At 47.5% G+C, this 16,056-nt stretch overlaps 7 protein-coding genes across 10 annotated transcripts; 3 read left to right on the top strand and 4 right to left on the bottom strand.

Annotated features, from left to right (window-relative positions):
- The first annotated feature begins 3,699 nt into the window (after positions 1-3,699).
- LOC118503472 (endocuticle structural glycoprotein SgAbd-5-like) lies at positions 3,700-4,593 on the top strand. Its single transcript, XM_036036769.1, has 2 exons — positions 3,700-3,988; positions 4,079-4,593. The coding sequence occupies exons 1-2, from the start codon at positions 3,816-3,818 to the stop codon at positions 4,317-4,319; spliced, it is 414 nt and encodes a 137-aa protein (XP_035892662.1). The 5' UTR covers positions 3,700-3,815; the 3' UTR covers positions 4,320-4,593.
- Positions 4,594-5,107: 514 nt separating this feature from the next.
- On the bottom strand, positions 5,108-5,891 carry LOC118503647 (endocuticle structural glycoprotein SgAbd-5-like). Its single transcript, XM_036037162.1, has 2 exons — positions 5,526-5,891; positions 5,108-5,460 (listed from the first exon to the last, which is right to left on the bottom strand). Exons 1-2 carry the CDS (start codon positions 5,663-5,665, stop codon positions 5,205-5,207), a joined length of 396 nt encoding a protein of 131 aa, XP_035893055.1. The 5' UTR covers positions 5,666-5,891; the 3' UTR covers positions 5,108-5,204.
- Positions 5,892-6,011: 120 nt separating this feature from the next.
- Positions 6,012-7,269, bottom strand: LOC118503646. Its single transcript, XM_036037161.1, has 3 exons — positions 7,054-7,269; positions 6,843-6,982; positions 6,012-6,274 (listed from the first exon to the last, which is right to left on the bottom strand). Exons 1-3 carry the CDS (start codon positions 7,218-7,220, stop codon positions 6,144-6,146), a joined length of 438 nt encoding a protein of 145 aa, XP_035893054.1. The 5' UTR covers positions 7,221-7,269; the 3' UTR covers positions 6,012-6,143.
- A 1,802-nt stretch (positions 7,270-9,071) lies between these two features.
- Positions 9,072-11,649, top strand: LOC118508572. Of its 3 annotated transcripts, none has more exons than XM_036048471.1 (3): positions 9,072-9,594; positions 10,437-10,602; positions 10,672-11,649. In XM_036048471.1, the coding sequence occupies exons 1-3, from the start codon at positions 9,489-9,491 to the stop codon at positions 11,381-11,383; spliced, it is 984 nt and encodes a 327-aa protein (XP_035904364.1). In that variant the 5' UTR covers positions 9,072-9,488; the 3' UTR covers positions 11,384-11,649. The 3 variants fall into 3 exon arrangements, with proteins under 3 accessions (XP_035904364.1, XP_035904363.1, XP_035904366.1); XM_036048470.1 differs by having other exon boundaries at positions 9,072-9,601; XM_036048473.1 differs by having other exon boundaries at positions 9,072-10,602.
- A 265-nt stretch (positions 11,650-11,914) lies between these two features.
- Positions 11,915-12,986, top strand: LOC118508569 (gamma-gliadin-like). The gene is made up of 2 exons (XM_036048468.1): positions 11,915-12,177; positions 12,246-12,986. The coding sequence occupies exons 1-2, from the start codon at positions 11,993-11,995 to the stop codon at positions 12,856-12,858; spliced, it is 798 nt and encodes a 265-aa protein (XP_035904361.1). The 5' UTR covers positions 11,915-11,992; the 3' UTR covers positions 12,859-12,986.
- Positions 12,987-13,079: 93 nt separating this feature from the next.
- Positions 13,080-14,692, bottom strand: LOC118508571. Of its 2 annotated transcripts, XR_004905805.1 has the most exons (4): positions 14,335-14,692; positions 14,145-14,245; positions 13,232-14,067; positions 13,080-13,143 (listed from the first exon to the last, which is right to left on the bottom strand). XR_004905805.1 is itself a non-coding variant. In XM_036048469.1 (3 exons), the coding sequence occupies exons 1-3, from the start codon at positions 14,658-14,660 to the stop codon at positions 13,946-13,948; spliced, it is 549 nt and encodes a 182-aa protein (XP_035904362.1). In that variant the 5' UTR covers positions 14,661-14,692; the 3' UTR covers positions 13,163-13,945. The 2 variants fall into 2 exon arrangements, 1 of the variants encoding a protein (XP_035904362.1); XM_036048469.1 differs by lacking the exon at positions 13,080-13,143 and having other exon boundaries at positions 13,163-14,067.
- Positions 14,693-14,801: 109 nt separating this feature from the next.
- Positions 14,802-15,820, bottom strand: LOC118503387. Its single transcript, XM_036036588.1, has 3 exons — positions 15,557-15,820; positions 15,370-15,500; positions 14,802-15,304 (listed from the first exon to the last, which is right to left on the bottom strand). Exons 1-3 carry the CDS (start codon positions 15,718-15,720, stop codon positions 15,180-15,182), a joined length of 420 nt encoding a protein of 139 aa, XP_035892481.1. The 5' UTR covers positions 15,721-15,820; the 3' UTR covers positions 14,802-15,179.
- Positions 15,821-16,056: the final 236 nt, after the last annotated feature.

The raw sequence follows: 16,056 nt of genomic DNA, 5'->3' as shown, positions 1-16,056 counted from the left end.
TCGTGTAGAATGGTAAAATAATAAAATTCACCTGCCGACCAGGTGCCGACCACAACCATCCCGACCTGGGCCCCGGGACGTTATTGATGGTCAGTAATTAAAGGCGCGGACCTTCGCAGAGGAAGATGCGTCGAAGGTTAAACGGACAAGCGATGGAATTTCGGTGTGAGCAAAAAAAACGAAACAGAAAAATGCTTCGCTACCACACATGCTGTAGCCTCCGGAATCGTTATCACACACGATCGTGATCGTGTGAGGGTTTAGCAGTTGGAGGTCGAGTACCCGGTTCGTTTGTTTATTTGTTTGGGTTAGTGGCGGTTGTTGCAGCACTCAAATCAAATTTCGCACACCAATCAAGCGTCCATTTTCAAACCGGCATTCCCTAAAAGGCACTGCTGGGGCGTGGACCTCCAGTTGGTCTAGTTTTTTTTTCTTGTGGTTACGATATCAGGGCAATGCGCATCCACGAAACGGACTGACCCCAATCAGCTGTAGCCAGGCATGAAAGGGAAGGCTCGCCACCACGACGAATCCCACACGGGGAAGGCTCGAATGATCCCGGCTGGGATCATAAATCATAGCGCCGTTCCGTTTGGGGAAGCTATCGAGCGGGGAAGGGATCGATTTTCGCATTGCTAGCATTTTTGAAACAGGCGCGCGCCCACCTGGCAGCACGCTGACCCAGGTGGGATGAAGCAGACACGGGGGTCTTAGGAAAATGTCACCAGCGGGATAAGATTAGGGGCTTCGCGTTGGTGGGTTTATCAAAAGCGTGCAAGTCTTAAATGAAACCCAATTTTGGGGGTGAAGATCTTACTTATGCTTCTCACTGGTTTTTAGTACACTTTTAGTACAGTGATTTACATCGAGTGATAAGTTGCTTGTCTTTGGTAGAAATCTCCACCGGTCCGTTATGCTATGCTCGTTTCCCACGTGGCCAGTTTTACAGCTAGAACAGCTGCGGATCGTTTGGGTGACATTTTATTATGTGCAATGAGGATGAGCATACGGTGAGCAAGGGAACCCCCTGATACTTTGTTCGTGCCGGAGGATCACATTGCGGACGCAGACGATGATGGTCGATTGCGCAAAATTTGCATAGGCAGCGTTCATGCTTAGGTTCGGCGTTGCATGAGCGCGCATGTTCTTCTTCACCGGTATCGTCGGATGGGAATGCTGGCCAATGTGAAGAATGCAAGAACGTATCGATTGTAGCATTGCTGGAGGTCGCTGTTTTCACGTTGGGAACCCACCATCGGGGATGGCTTGTTGAGTGAAATTTATGAGCCAATTTAGACCATGTTCCGTGAACAAGGCGTTCGCTTGTACCGTAGTTGTGCTGTAGTGCTCGTCTACGTACCGGACCACGTCTTTTCTATTTCCGGTAGGCCAGCTCTTGACAGCATCCCGATCGGGGTCGGGTCAGCTCATCCCTGTCCAACTGTCCCCTGCGGGACCCGCTCCTTCTCCAAACGATCCTACCTCAGCTTAACATGAACTGACATTTGCACCATCTAATCGCACTTACGACCCTACGCCGTAGGCAAACTTCTCCCGGGTGAGAACCGTCTGTCGATGGCACACAAAGCCACACAAAGCCACACCGAAATGTCACGATTTATGGGACAATATTTTCGGGAAATTTATGAACCACCGGCAGGCTGGAGTCGCCGGCGAGACACTGCTCGGATCGGAGTGGGATCGGATGATGTGCTGTCAAGTCGGCGGACGGTCTCTTAAGCGCCAGCGTTGGTGCGTTTTATGGCAGTTTGGCTGTTGGCTTCACTCCAAGATCAGGTGGGCATTCCTTTGCTTGCTAACTGTAGATTGCTGTTTAAAAGATTGATTGTAGCTACGTGTGATGCAGAGCTATATTGAGAATGACTTAAGCACAAGAAGGGATCAATGGTTTTATTTCTCGATCGTAATCGTAACTGCAATGAAGGAAGCTCGTGCCCTCCATATTGTTACGATCAATGCCATGATCAAGGAATGGTAGAGAGTTCTAAACGAAGGAGACCACTCTAAAGGGTAACCAGACATTAGACATAGACGACATCTGCCACCGGAAGGATGGATCATTCGCGATCGTTTAACGACCAATTAAGCCCTCTTCTTAAGCCCAATCGGTCAATATTCAGAAGGACGCAGGGGGTGTTTCTCGATGGTGTCAAACTGTTCCACAGCTAACGAAATGCCAACATACACGGTCAGGATAACGAAACTCATTGTTTTGATGTAAACCTTCAACTTGAAGCCGACAAAAAAAAAAAAAAATCACTTAACAGCTTAATAAAATCGAACATAATGTCAGCATGTCAGCAGGAATGTTTGAAACGAGCATGCATGCGTGGTACATCGCCAGCACAAGCCGGCGCGTATTCGTGCCGCATCATTTGGCACCCGTACTGCTCCGTAGTGAATTGATTTCCCGTTACCGAAAATAATTAGCTCCTCTTGAGCTCTCGCCTCCGAACAGGCACACTCGCATGTATGACGCCGATGATGGACCCATCTTTTGGCAGTTGTGGTGACCTTTAGGATGAAGGCGGAAGAACAAACAGCGGGTCGGTGGTGGCTGATTCCGAACCGTTCCCGGCCACGGTTGCTTGGTTTCGGGGGAAACGGCAGCCCATTAGCGTCTTCCATTAATTTATCCATTTCCGTTCCGAAGTGTTGAGACGCATCCCGACATGCTTTGAGGCACTGCGATAGGCTGTCTTGCTAACGCAGAAGAGAATATTTTGAATATTTGCTGCTTCTTTTCTGTGAGATATGTAATGAACGATATGCAAATACTGGCTTGCTTTTAACTCCGTAATAATAAGTAGCTTCACCTCGGAATGATCCGAAAGAGACAGTACCACGGACAACAAAGGGCAAACCTAGAAGGAACAAAACGTTTACTAATCGTAACACTCCGCCATCAGCTTAGCACAGTCACATTAATCACATGACAGATCCAAATAATCGCACCACAGCATTAATCAAAAGCGCAAACATGATCAGCGTTAAAGATCGGCAGTACGGACAGATCGGAGGCACCACCGATTAAGCCCTGTGAACTGCTGTGTCTGTCGCCTAAATTAAGTCACTATCATCAACGGCACGTCAGACGGAGCGACCGTGTCTCGCATTTATCTTACACGCGTTAAGCGACTGACTGCAAAAGGGGTTCGTCGCTTGCTGATGAATGGAATCGTTTGTATCGTCGATCGCGTGGAATTCGCCAGATCGCGGGCGCGCGCCGAGCTTGTCGATCTTTTCTTGCTTGGTTTTGTTGAATGAAAGTGAAACTGAAATACGAGGAAAATGGATGATCGAAGCACTCGGGATTGATATGAAACCGATTAGTGGTCGAGTTTGTCGCTGTGGCGATCGAGCGATCGACGCTCGGCATTCGTTGCTTTATGAAGTTAGGAAATATGATGACTGTTGTTGTTGCTTGTTGCTAGTTGTAATGGTCTCGAGGAATGACGGTTTGCATATTTTCATGCTCCGAGTACACGTGCACGAACCTCTGCGCACCGAATGGGGGGAGGGAGTTAACGCAACCACCACCGCGAACTGTGCAGATCGTTTGCGCCCGACGAACCCGAAGACGAAACCGCACAGAATCTTCACCGGTTCGCTCGATTCGCTGACGTCGGTGTCGTGTGGGTCGGAAGCGGGTGGACTGTATATAAACGATGTTTCGGCAAGGCTGGAGCATCATTCGCAACAGAACCTACCGTCCGGTGCTATTGAAGCGGATTTGTGCGGAGTGTACTGAGCGTATCGGTTGAACGGTCGGAAACGATATCGGTGCAGTGAAGATGAAACAGTTCGTTGTGTTCGCTAGTGTGTGCTGTGTCCTGCTGGCAGGACGTGTCGTGTTGTCTGCTCCGGCACCGCAGCAGGGCGGTGGTGCTGGCGGTGCCTCACCGAACGACGTCCAAACTGTGCGATATTACAGCGAAAACAATGGGCTAGATGGTTACAAGTTCAAGTAAGTGTCCGTGTCGCGGAATGTGTTGTGCTGTGAAGCGTGAAGATATCAACACCAAATTTCTCTATCCCTTCTGTTCGTTCCGTACAGTTACGAGCTGAGCGATGGACAGATCCGTTCGGAAGTCGGCACTTACCGGGACGTGAAGGATGCGGAAGGCAAGGACGTGAAGGCGCTGTTCGTGCAGGGCTCGTACTCGTTCGTTGGCCCCGATGGTCAGACGTACTGGGTGAACTACACCGCCGACGAGAACGGTTACCATCCGAAGGTTGGCACCGGACCAACGGGCGGCATTCAACCGGGCCAGGAGGCGCCAGTAACGAGCGCTTAACGAGCTTAGCCGGAGATAGTGAGGAGCTACAGGCTCAGCGATCAGGCTGAACTGCTGCCAGAACTAATGCTGGCACCATGCAACATCTACCATGCAACATCTACCTGCGTACACAGAACGAAAAACACACACCCCGCGTGCGCATCGGGGGCGCATTGCACAGTCAGTGGCATTCTATTTCTAGGCTTAAGGATAGTCGATGTAAATATGATGCTTTGTGTGTTCCTTAGGTCAATGTTAAGGATGCTCAAATAAACGAAATGTAGGAAAATGACGTAGATATTTATTATTTTGGTGGATGGATCTACATGACAGAAAGAAAATTGAAGAAAAAATGTGGAAATCATAAACTAAAGCTTGGTAATGACGTTGGCTACTTGTAGTTAAGCTTTCAACCTATCCGAGTCTTCTTTAGAATTCAAAATAAGTCCCAAAAGAACTCCAAATTCCAGTCATGAAACTTTGGATTTTTTCTCACCTTATGCTAAACCCTAGAGCTCAAATTTCAACTTAGATGAGCCTTCAATATATGCGAAGTAGAAGATACCTTTTCGATTACTTCTAGAACTATCAGCCTAATCTATTAGGCCTTAAGTCAACTAAACAGCAATTTAAATCGATAAAAACTCCCATAAAGCACTCAGATGCCTATTTTTAACGATGATGTCCATCAACAGTAGAAAAGCCATATCCGCCACCGTTCCTACTCCCGACCACCATAAGCATGATCGATGTACGATCAATGGCGATACGCAAAATTAATGATTTAAAAATCACACAAAGCATTTTTATCTTCTTCCTTTATTGTACGATTCCGTGTTTTTTACCAGAAGATGGCACAAATTTCCATCCATTAATCAATGCGTCGTTTCGCACGGTTTGGGGCTAAGCGAAGGGGCGATTCTTGCGGTCGTTACTTGCGCTGTCTAGCTTACGATCGGTATCGAAGTCGCCCGTACCCATCCGGGCGCGATAACCGTTCTCGTCCGCGATGTACTCCACCCAGTAGGTACGACCGTCGTCCCCGACATACGAGTAGCGTCCTTGAACGGCAACAAACTGTACATCTTTACCTTCCTCGTCCTTGCTGTACCGGAGAGTGCCTTCTTCCTTGCGACGCTGCTCATCGCTCAGCTCGTACCTACATAGCGAGTAAGGAATCGTTTTATATCTTGTCACTGAAACTCACCGACTGGTTGATCTTACTCGAAGCTGTATCCTTCGTTCTGGGCGTTATTGTTCTCGTACTGCACGATGTACGGTGTCGCTACGGAGTCCAGGGGAGCTGCCCGAGTGAGGCAGACTAGCGTTGCTAGTGCAACAAACGCAAACAAATGCAGCTGCATGTTGAAGGATGTTTCTCTGTTCGAATCTCTTACCGAATACTGACGACCGAATTGCTAGCGCGAGGATCTTTTATAGTAGAAATTTTTGGGGTGTCCTCCAGCCGGGTGCAACAAGCGATTAGAGATTAACAGTTCGAAGGTGGTTTCTATAGCGTCCCATTTGGTGGTAATGAGCCGCTATTAATCAGTATTGTTGACCAATGCGACGGGCGGCACTGCAGACGGATTGCATTTGCATTCGCCAAACGTGTCATCTGTCTAGAAAAGGATTATGATATTGCATCTGCGGCATGTCCAAAATCAACCAAGCGCGTCAAGGATGAAACAAAAGCCGACGATTGTGTTGTACACTTGTCCAGAAAATGTAAATTTATTGTAGTTTTTCGTATCTAGTGTAGTACAAAAAGCTGCAGGAAGATACTTCATGGTTTTATTGTCATGTTTCTCTAGCGGAGGGATGAATGATTGGTTTAGAAAATTATTTCTTGCCGAAGAAGATCGTCTTTTCAAAGCGGTACGCTTGTGGTTTCACACGCTCGACTCGCCGGATATCGGTGATGAGCTTCTTCGAGTAGAGATCGCTCAGAACTTCCTTGAAGCCTGTTCTTTCTGAAAAGCAAAGTGTGGAAGAACAATAGAATTAGTTTGTTGATTGTGACAAAACAAGAATTAAAAGCCAACTTTAATTCAAGAGAGCCATTGCAGGCCAAATAATTCAAAATCGAAACGAAAACGATAAAAAGTGCGCCTGTTGGTATGCAATCTGCACAGCACGTCCTTTGAAATTGGTCAATGAAACGAAGCGAATGAGAAATTCGAAATTCAGTTGAATTATTTCGACCGATGAAACTTTTCACATAGCATGAAATCTTTTCAGCGATTCAAATTGAAAACTTTCAAGTGAAAGAGTGTGAATCACGAATTGAACTGGTTTTATGCGTAACTTGCTGTAGAATTGGTTCAATGTATCGTATTCCGAAACACAGGAAACACAAGAAAAAGTGATAAAATATCAAAATAAACTGTATAACTGATAGCTTCAAAGCAAAAGTGTTTACGGAAGGATGGAAAAAGCGTTTCACTATGCACCATTTTTGTTGTATCGTTCTCGGCTGCACAAATTTCCAAAACAAACTGTTTCACGGCACACTCGTTCCAGGTTCACTACTGTACTTACTGTCGACTTTTTGGGCATATTCCACATGGTACAGGTAATCGTCGTGGGGCGAACTTAGAACCCACTTTCCTTTCACTTTCAGCGTATCGTAATCCCAATCGTACACGTACTGCGAAAGCTCCACAATTCTTAGCGGTAATCTACAGCGAAAAATGAAAGATCGACATCATGTCAGCACAGTTGGCACAACCCCCTCACGATCAGCGCTTACTCATCACTTAGAACGTTGCTAACGAATTCCGTCTGGTTGGAGATACGCTCCGTAATGACGTGTTGCACGGTAAGGAACGCACTGCACGGTCCGAGCTGTGACAGTAAAACACCAAACAGCACGAGACTTATCACCGCACTGGTTTCTGCGCTTCCGAGGAACTTCATGTTGACAGTTCTGACGACACCGTACCAATGAGTGTGGCAGAAACCGGTGGTACGAATTTTATATTCTCAACTGCCGAAAAGGCTGAGCAGAGGCTGTCCGAAAAGCTGAGCGAATGGTAATCGGGTTTCAGAATCGATTTGCCACGTGACGGGATACCGGCGAGAAAAAGGCGGTGGTACCCCGGCACAACCACACAACCTGTTCGAGTTTGGAGCTTCGCCTCGCTTCGTGCCGCGTTTGGCGATAGAAGAAAAAGGTTTTGCGTCAAAAGAGATGTGCTTTTTTGCTGGTTTTTTGCCTCCGGTGCCAAGTGTTCTCTCCAGCTTAGGTTCAGTTTTTTTTGTACTTGTCCCGTAGAACTACATCTTCTTGAGGCTATAGGCGGAAGACGATCGACGCTTGATCGGACATGTTCGGGCGACGCGATGCATTACATTAGATGTAGGATGTATCGGTGATTGCCAAGATTTTTTCCTGCCGTTGATCCAAGTCCCATTTTTTGTTGCTAAATCACCAAGGTAAACATTGTCCACTTGGTGGGGGTTTTGGTGGAACTGCAGTTGAATTGGCAACGGATGTTGTTAATCGAATCAATAGAACTATTACACTTCTCAAGGCTAGGCATCTTTTGTACGGGCTGGTCAATTTGTGTTAATTTGTTTTGTTGCAACAGTTAGCTAAATGAGGAAGTCATAATACATCGGCACGGGTACTGTCAGGCTTGTTAATGGTGATCATGCGCCATTTGCTGGGGACCGAAAGCCTTGAAACATCATCAACCAGCTGAAGGAGGAGAAGGAGGATTCGTTTGGCGTGGCTACCAAAGCTCCAGAAAAAGAAGATCAGTATCTTAATACGCTATTGATGAGAAACCAGTTTGAAGATTTCCTTAGCACGGCAAGCGTTACAAAATCTGACCAGCGCTTTATAACGATCTTCATTCACATGGCGCAGTCCGTATCGTGGTGATCACGCTCTCCGTTACGAAATCGAAACAGAGCATGAAGTAGAATTTTCGGAACCGTTCAATTAACACCTACCCTCTTTGCAGAACTTTAAGTAATGTCAAATATACACACACACACCTCCAGCTTCTCCGGAGCTCTTGAAGTACGGGGCTGGGTGTTTACATTGGAGCGGTTTGTTGGTCGCTTTGGTTTGAGGGTTTGAGGTTTTACTTTCGTTTTCGAGGTGTTCATCTGCAGCTGCAGTAGCTCTAAGTCCTGTTGCCTAAAGCACAGTTTCACTGCTCTACAGCTCATAGAACTCCACGTTTAAACCGGTTGACGAACACTCCTCCGGTGTATCATCCCAATCCCAACAAAAAAAGTATGTCATCGCACTCCAGCTCTATCTAGTCTTTACGCACGATTTCTTCTTCACGCACTCTACCTCAAACCGGTGATCGGTACGATCGGATCCATCAAAGCGAGCCACAGAAGAGATATTTCATCAGTCATTCTAAGTAGGCACGGGACGCGAATTCCAAAACCGCACGCCCATTGCCTTCCGAAATAAAGCTTCCAATTGTCCGGTGAAGAATAAATATTCATCAGGTGTATCACCCAGGCACGCCACTGTTCGCAGACCCCCAAAAACGGCTGTGAGAGGGTGGGAAAGTTCACCGAACGACGCAATCGTCTAACGGCTTTTGGCGACTGCGAAGAAGACTGTATATCTCCCTTAACTCATCCTGAGCGCTTCTTCGTCCCGGCACTAGGGCTTGGCTGTCAAGGTGAGCCTTTCCGATTTCATCATATGGCGTCGGAAGCTTTTCAAAAATAGTCGCTGCGTTGCAAATTAGAATATCAACAAACAAACAACCCACAAAATCGGTCGAGAACACTCTCGCTGTAAGGTACCCGAGATCGGAAGGCTTGGTTTCGCTGCCTGTTTTTGGTTGGTTTTTCCGCACGGGTTTTTCTTTCTTTTTTGTGGCACCTCGCCATGAATGAACCGGGTATGGCATCAGGCACATGGAACTGTGTTGCGTGACCACTTCGTTCTCCCCTACCGGAGCAAGCAACACAAAAAAGCCCTAATTTCACATTCATCCATGGTTATGGTAAGCGATCAAAAGTGATCCTACCAGTTTTTTTTTGTTCGTGCCAGTTGCTGCAGCTTCGGTTGCTTCTTTCGCTTTGTTTGTTCTGGATAAATAAACCAGTTGCGTACGCAGCTCCCATCCCTTCCGTGTGGAACCAGCTGCACCAGCAGTAGTGGTCGATGCGGGAACTGGTCGCCGGTAGCAGCAATCACTCGTCAGTATGTCTACCGGTTCGCAGTGTGGTGGTGGGTCAGAGGATGAGGTTTTGGGCTGTCGGAGATTGTGTTACAGATTTGATCTTGACACTTGCCGTCAACAGCATCCAGGTTGTGTGTGTGTGTTAATTTTTTTTCCCCAATGTCCGGTGTTAAATAATCCCCAGCATCATCATCATCATCCTCACATCATGTCCAATTAAGAGCCGCTGCTAATCGTTGCCGAGGGACTTTTTGGGCGCGTTTGTTGTTAACCAGTGGTCAGCAACTTTTGACCTAGGGCAAACCCGGTGCCGAGATTCAGGCTGCTGTGGTCCAGATTTGATCTTAGCGCAGAAGCCGGTCGGCTGAGCATCGAAGGGAAACCGGAATCATGCGGTAGGCTTTTTGTTGGCGAAGGTCACGCAGGTTCAAGTGATGCTGTGTACCGTGAACACCGCACGGTAGTAAGCTGTGAATTGAAGCTTAACACCACCGGATGATTAATAAGCGGCGTAAGGGCATGCTGATGATGAGCGCGTGATGGTTGCTAAATGAGTGAACAGACGTCACGCTCACACTCAGCACGTCCACACGAGCCCTCTTCTGAGGAGAGGGCCACTGAACACAGGTGTTGTTGCAGAATGTTTTTTTTTGGGTGGGTTTCTCGGGGTTTTTTCCGGTGGTCACCCTCCATAGCTCGATGTGATGCTCTCGATCGATCGGCATCAATGCGATCGGCGGATTGTTTTTCGGTTCTGCTAACTGCTAATGCTTTGCCTCGGTGTGTGTGTGTGTGTTTGACGCGATGAAATGGACGGGGAATTTCAGTTTGACGTGCTTTAGCAATTCGTGATAGTTTAGAGATTGTTGTCCTTTTTTTTTGTTGCTTTTGTTGGGTATCGCGCTTTTGAACCGAACCGTCTGGCAACGTGTTGGTGATCGGCGTGTGTTTTGCGGCTTGAGATGGGCAGCTAGGTTTATTGGAGCGTTTGCCGTGCCTTCCGCCGTAGTCATGAACGGGAAGTTGAGGAAGCTACTCGCATTCGCTAGCTGCTGGCTGGTGAGCTTGTCTTGTGTTGTCGGTGCCGAGCACGCGGCCACTGTGGACGGTATACTCCGATCGGTTGTAGCTGTGCGGTAAGTGTCGGTGATGGGAAGGAGTCCGAAGAGGTGATACTTATCTTGTACTGGATATCTATATTCTAGGTCACAACTGGAACCGGTACTGACATATCGGTTGGCGCAACGCACCACCACACGGCCACAGATGACACGAATGGGAGGTTTGTCCTGTGGCAGTTCGATAGCCATTCCCGGTTTGCAACGGTTGTTTAAGTGTGTTACTACAGACAAACCTGCAGTGGACATTCAAGACCGTGCGGACGACTTTAACCTCCGGTACAGTCCGGTAGAGGTGGTCAACTCCGAAATGAAAGCAACCTGGTCCACGTACGAAAATGGCGGAACGAGTGATAGGAGTCGTCCAGCTCAGAGAGAGCCAGTGCGTGCGAATCCTCTCGGTCTACTATTTCCTTCGCTGCAGCAGATCAATCAATTCAACCAGTGGCAACGACCTTACCAGAGTTCTAACCAGCTTCCAGCAGCAACCACCACAACCACCACCACCACCACAGGTCGTCCACATGTGGATGATTTTTATTTCCCTCCTAGTGATGATGATCGTGTTACGCCGTTAAGCACTGCACGACCCACCCAGTACTACACCACACCGATCCCGTCGAGCGGTCACGGTCCCGGTCAGCATCTCTGGGTGACGAGCACACCTGGTTCCACCTCCTGGCCAGGATCGGACGTAACGAAAGGTCCGCTCGAGGAAAGCACTACGGACCCACCCGAGGACGATATTGGTCTAGGGAATCGAATCGACAACAAACTTCTGCTCTCGCTCGTAGGTTAAGCCGCCATCAGTTTCTGCCTCTCATTAGATCGGTGCCGTCCATAATGAATGGCTTTCGTTAATAAAATAATGTAAATTTATGCATATTGTCGTCTGGTCTATCGCTATCTCGCTCTCTACATAAGCGTGTGCTGCATTTTTTTTTGCAAATCATGTCCGGTGTGCTACTAGTTACTGCGTCGTGCCCATTGATAACAATCAATATATATATATATTTCGACTCGCACGAATTCTGCTGAAGAGAGCTTAACAGCAGCAAAAAAAAACGAAGGAACCGGTTCAGAAACCGGAAAACATCTTATTCCCTCACACGAGGAGGTGTTGCTCGTGGTGAGAGGCAAACACATACACACGCGGGAAAGATGAAGACTACACACAAGATAAGATTACAGGTGAGGATGTAAATGTAGGTGCAATGATTGTTGAGAAGAGCAAATTAGTCGAGCTTACAATAATTTGACAATGGTTTTTCTAGTTTTATTGAACCAAGTCAACATTACAATTTGAAATTTTGAATTAAAATTTTAAAACAACGAGATCTTACGATAATATTTTGCACGCATATAAATCACAACAAATGCTGAGCCCATAATGATGCTACTGTAAGGGATGAATAACCCATGGGAGTTTTATTGGGGTTTCGCAAATGTTGGAGGTTACGGCCGATCTCCGTCCGGTGGTCAGCGTCAGTTGCATTACGATCGCGAACGGGCCATCATGGTGAACTTACGGTTGGTAGTGGTACTTGCAGTGTGCTTTACGGTGTCAAGCCTTCTCGACTTAGCTTCGGCAAGGTGGGTGTTTTTGGACTTATTGTACCACCGTTGAAATTTATTTTAAGATCATTTTTTGCATTCCCTAGACCACAGTTTCCTGGCAACTTCTTTCCTGGTAACCTTGGAGTGCAGAGTCCGATAGGAGGTGTGTCGCTGGGTGCACCGTCCGGGTTTCCTTTCAACTTTGGCCAGCAACCTGCCCAGCAGTGGGGTCCTGGTTGGGGACAGCAAGGGCAACAGCAGCAAGTACCGCAGCAGCAATATCCACAGCAGCAAGTGCCACAACAGCAAGTTCCTCAACAACAAGTGCCGCAGCATCAGGTTTATCAGCAACAAGTGCCACAGCAGCAATATCCTCAACAGCAAGTTCCTCAACAGCAAGTGCCGCAGCAGCAAGTTCCTCAGCAACAAGTTCCTCAACAGCAAGTGCCACAACAGCAAATTCCTCAACAGCAAGTACCACACCAGCAACCAACTGTCACGAATTATGCTCCCAATGGTGAAGCATTAGACTCTCGGATTGGTGGAGAATCTGAGGCACCGGAAGAAAATCCGTGTCAAATAGGTGATGTCTCGACTGGGTTGCCAAACGAAACCGGTGACGATGGTGGCAATGTGACGGAACAGCCATGTATCGGAATTGCTGGAGGTAACAGGATTAATCCGAAACAGGCGGCACTACTTTCGCTGGTTGGATAGTGGAGCACAATCCAGCAAAAAACGCAAAGCTTTCGCTACGAGTTGTTTTTAAATAAGCGAATGTAACCACTTCCTAAAATGAATTTTATAATAAAATACCTACAGAGATTGTGTGTGAGAAACCAGAAGCGACTTTCTTGTGGTGCGTTTGTGTTGTTCCTATATCACTCGAAAAGCTGCTCCACGTCAACGTCAACAACACCTCTCGCTTATCATACCGAGCATACTCCAACCCCAAGCTACCACGGTTTCCATGGCGAAGAAAGGTTCTTCGGTCGAGATTTCCTGCCCAAGATGATAAATTTAAAGTACGGTCAAGTTAGTTTAGTCACGAATAAATTTATTATTATTAATTTCATTCAATTAAGTTTACTTCGAAGATGCCAGCGCATTCGGCCTCCCAGCTTTGAGGAACGTTCCCCGAAAAACCACCCCCGGGGGTGAAGTGAAGGTGGTGCGGTTTCCTTCGGCTCTTTGCCACAAGAATCGGCCCGAAAACCTGTGTGGTTGATTGTGTGAATGGAGTTTGGTTGGGGGAGAGGGGTGGTGATTCTTCACACTCGGGTCGAATGATTAGAGATGGATGGTAGCAGTAGCCGGAGAAAGGCTTACCGGGCCGAATGATAAAGGTTAAAAAGCCTGGGCAGGAAATACTTTCGGTTCAATGTTCATACTTTTTGGGAACGCTTCGGACACGCGGGAAGTGGGCAGGTGAGCTGGTGGGTGGCCTGAAGGAGGTGCAGCAGCATGGGCTAATATTTATTCGAAGTTTACCGGCTTTGAGCGTGGTCCGGGGAAGCTGCTCGGTGGGTAGATAGATTGAGAAGAGATCCCTCGCTCTCTTAACCCGATGTGACGATTTAAGCCCGGAACTACGTACGGCTATATGTTATCGCTTCTTGTAATAAATTATAATTGGATTTGTTTGTCTTTCGGTGGGGTATTTGGTCGGTTTTCGGTCGGACGGGATTAGATGAAGATTAGACCTGGGTTCCGGGTTACACCGAATACCGCTACGAGGTCGAGGCGCAGTTGGACGTGAACATTCTTGATGCCTGCCATCTTTGATGCGAAGGTCGAACACGGGCTAGGGTTTTTTAAGTCGCTCGAAACTCTTAACACGCCCACCACTACCACCACCGACGAGTGAAAGCAGCAGCTTCTCTTTCGCACTATCGCCACCAAACTTTGGTTCCAGTCCGATCGGTTCTGTGGATGAGGGAAAAAGGGAAAGGGAGGAATTAAGAAAACGAGGGCGATAACTTTCGGGCTAGATGCGGGCTTACCTTCCAAGTCACCGGTACGCTCAAGGGTCAGCAGATATTCACCGTCCAGTGTGAGAAGGGTTATGTACTCCACGATGAGATGCCTTTTTACAGCGATAACGCTTGAGCAAGAGAGAGAGAGAGAGAGAGAGGGGGGTGAATATCTGGGTTAGCTTCACGACACTTGGAACGGTGGCCCACAAGTTCCTACCTGTCCTGAATTTTCTGCACAATCAGTTCCATTGCGTTAGGATCCTCACCAACCCGCACGTCACTCTCGAGGAACTCACAGTGCGAAGATCTGGTCGTATTTCGATCGCCCGATACAACTTCGTACGCCTTGCTTGGTCGTCCAATTTGTAGCAAAATGATCGAAGTACGCGTTGCCGCAAGCTCGCTCTCTAATCGATCACAGTACCCATCGACGTCCAGCGTTTCCAAGGGTACAGAAAACACTTGAAACACGCTGCCCAGTGTCAAGCTAATGACACCGCCGCTAGACAGCAGCAGTAGCGCGTATGCCTGCCAACGATACATCACGACCGTCCGGTGGAACTGATTGATCAACCACAGTGTGAAGTGATATTTAAAGACTCAATTGCCTCCCAGTGCCGCCGCATAATTGCGGTGGAATGTAACCGAGGGGGGGGGGGGGAGGTTTAGCTAGAAGTTACGACCCACGACGACGACTATCACACAGTGGATGTGATCATGGTTTCGTTCGTTGTTAGAATCTTGTTATCACTGCGCATCTAGCACCGCATGGGTGATCATGAAATTCAGAGGAAAATGTCGGTGCTGTGTGACCCACTCGCCGATATGGGTTGCTCTCAGTTAGGGAAGCAAAGTTATGCAAAAAGCATAGTGAAACTGGTTTTCTTTTGCTGTTTTGGCGGAGAAATACAAAAAACCGCAACAAAGATCGGCGATTGAATGGGCCATTCAAACTACTGTGTGAGCTATGGTGCTTGTGTAGGGGTAAATTTATTAAAATACTTTATTATGACCAGCTTCGACCGGCTAACGGATAAGAGGATTCGAACGCAATCCGTAGCGTCATCGTGCTTTTTTAACGGTTAAAACCTTAATGTTGCCTCCGCCCAGCAGTGATAGAAGAACCTTCTGTGCGTCATCTTCGCTCACATCGAAGTAGGAAACTACCTTTGGTTTGTAGTTTTTATCTAGAAAAAGATTAAACATTTTAAAGATTATCCTTCAAACAGAGTGTTTTATAAGGTTAACTCACCAATAACTTTCTCGGAGCTCACGGTAAACACAAATCCATCCTCAGTGGCAAAAAGAAAGTTCTCTATCAGCAGGTTCTGTGTGTCGCCCTTGATGAAACGGAGTTGATGCTCCTCAAGAGTGATGTTTATGCTGTAATAGGCTCAGATTTAACATTCACGTGACGCTTTGACGGGCACAAAACTTACCCACTCTCGAGGAGATCCGTCACGATCGTACGTATTTCGTCGAGATCGTGTTTCTCGATCGCGTCAGTGTTCCAGTGTGGCGAAGCACCCAACGCTAGTCCGATCGATAGGCACAAGACAACAGCGCCAATGCCTACTGTTGCTGGCCCGTTGTGCTGGTTCATGGTGTTTTAGCTGTGCCAAAAACCCCTCTGCGATTCACCTCCAAAGACAACCTGCTGGCGAATGATGGGCTTGCTTGATCGGTTGAAGTGTTTTATAAACACTGAGCGGAAGAGCCAAACAACACACTTGAAAAGAGCGGGGATCTTGAGGAGATTCCATTCCACGCTGGACGCCAAATTCGTCCATGAGGTGAGTCGCTTTTTAAGATCGCTGACGTGTGGTGGGGAATTTCTGGGAATGGTGTACTTACCGATGCTTGGATTGTCCAGTAAAATATGGTGAATTCGATAATGATCAATATATGTACCACCGTTTGTGTAGCATGAGACAATTAA

The sequence above is a fragment of the Anopheles stephensi genome, chromosome 2 (genome assembly GCF_013141755.1).
Source record: "Anopheles stephensi strain Indian chromosome 2, UCI_ANSTEP_V1.0, whole genome shotgun sequence".
Lineage (NCBI taxonomy): Eukaryota > Metazoa > Arthropoda > Insecta > Diptera > Culicidae > Anopheles > Anopheles stephensi.
Note: the sequence above shows the minus strand (reverse complement) of the source record. Positions and strands in the feature narration are given on the sequence as shown.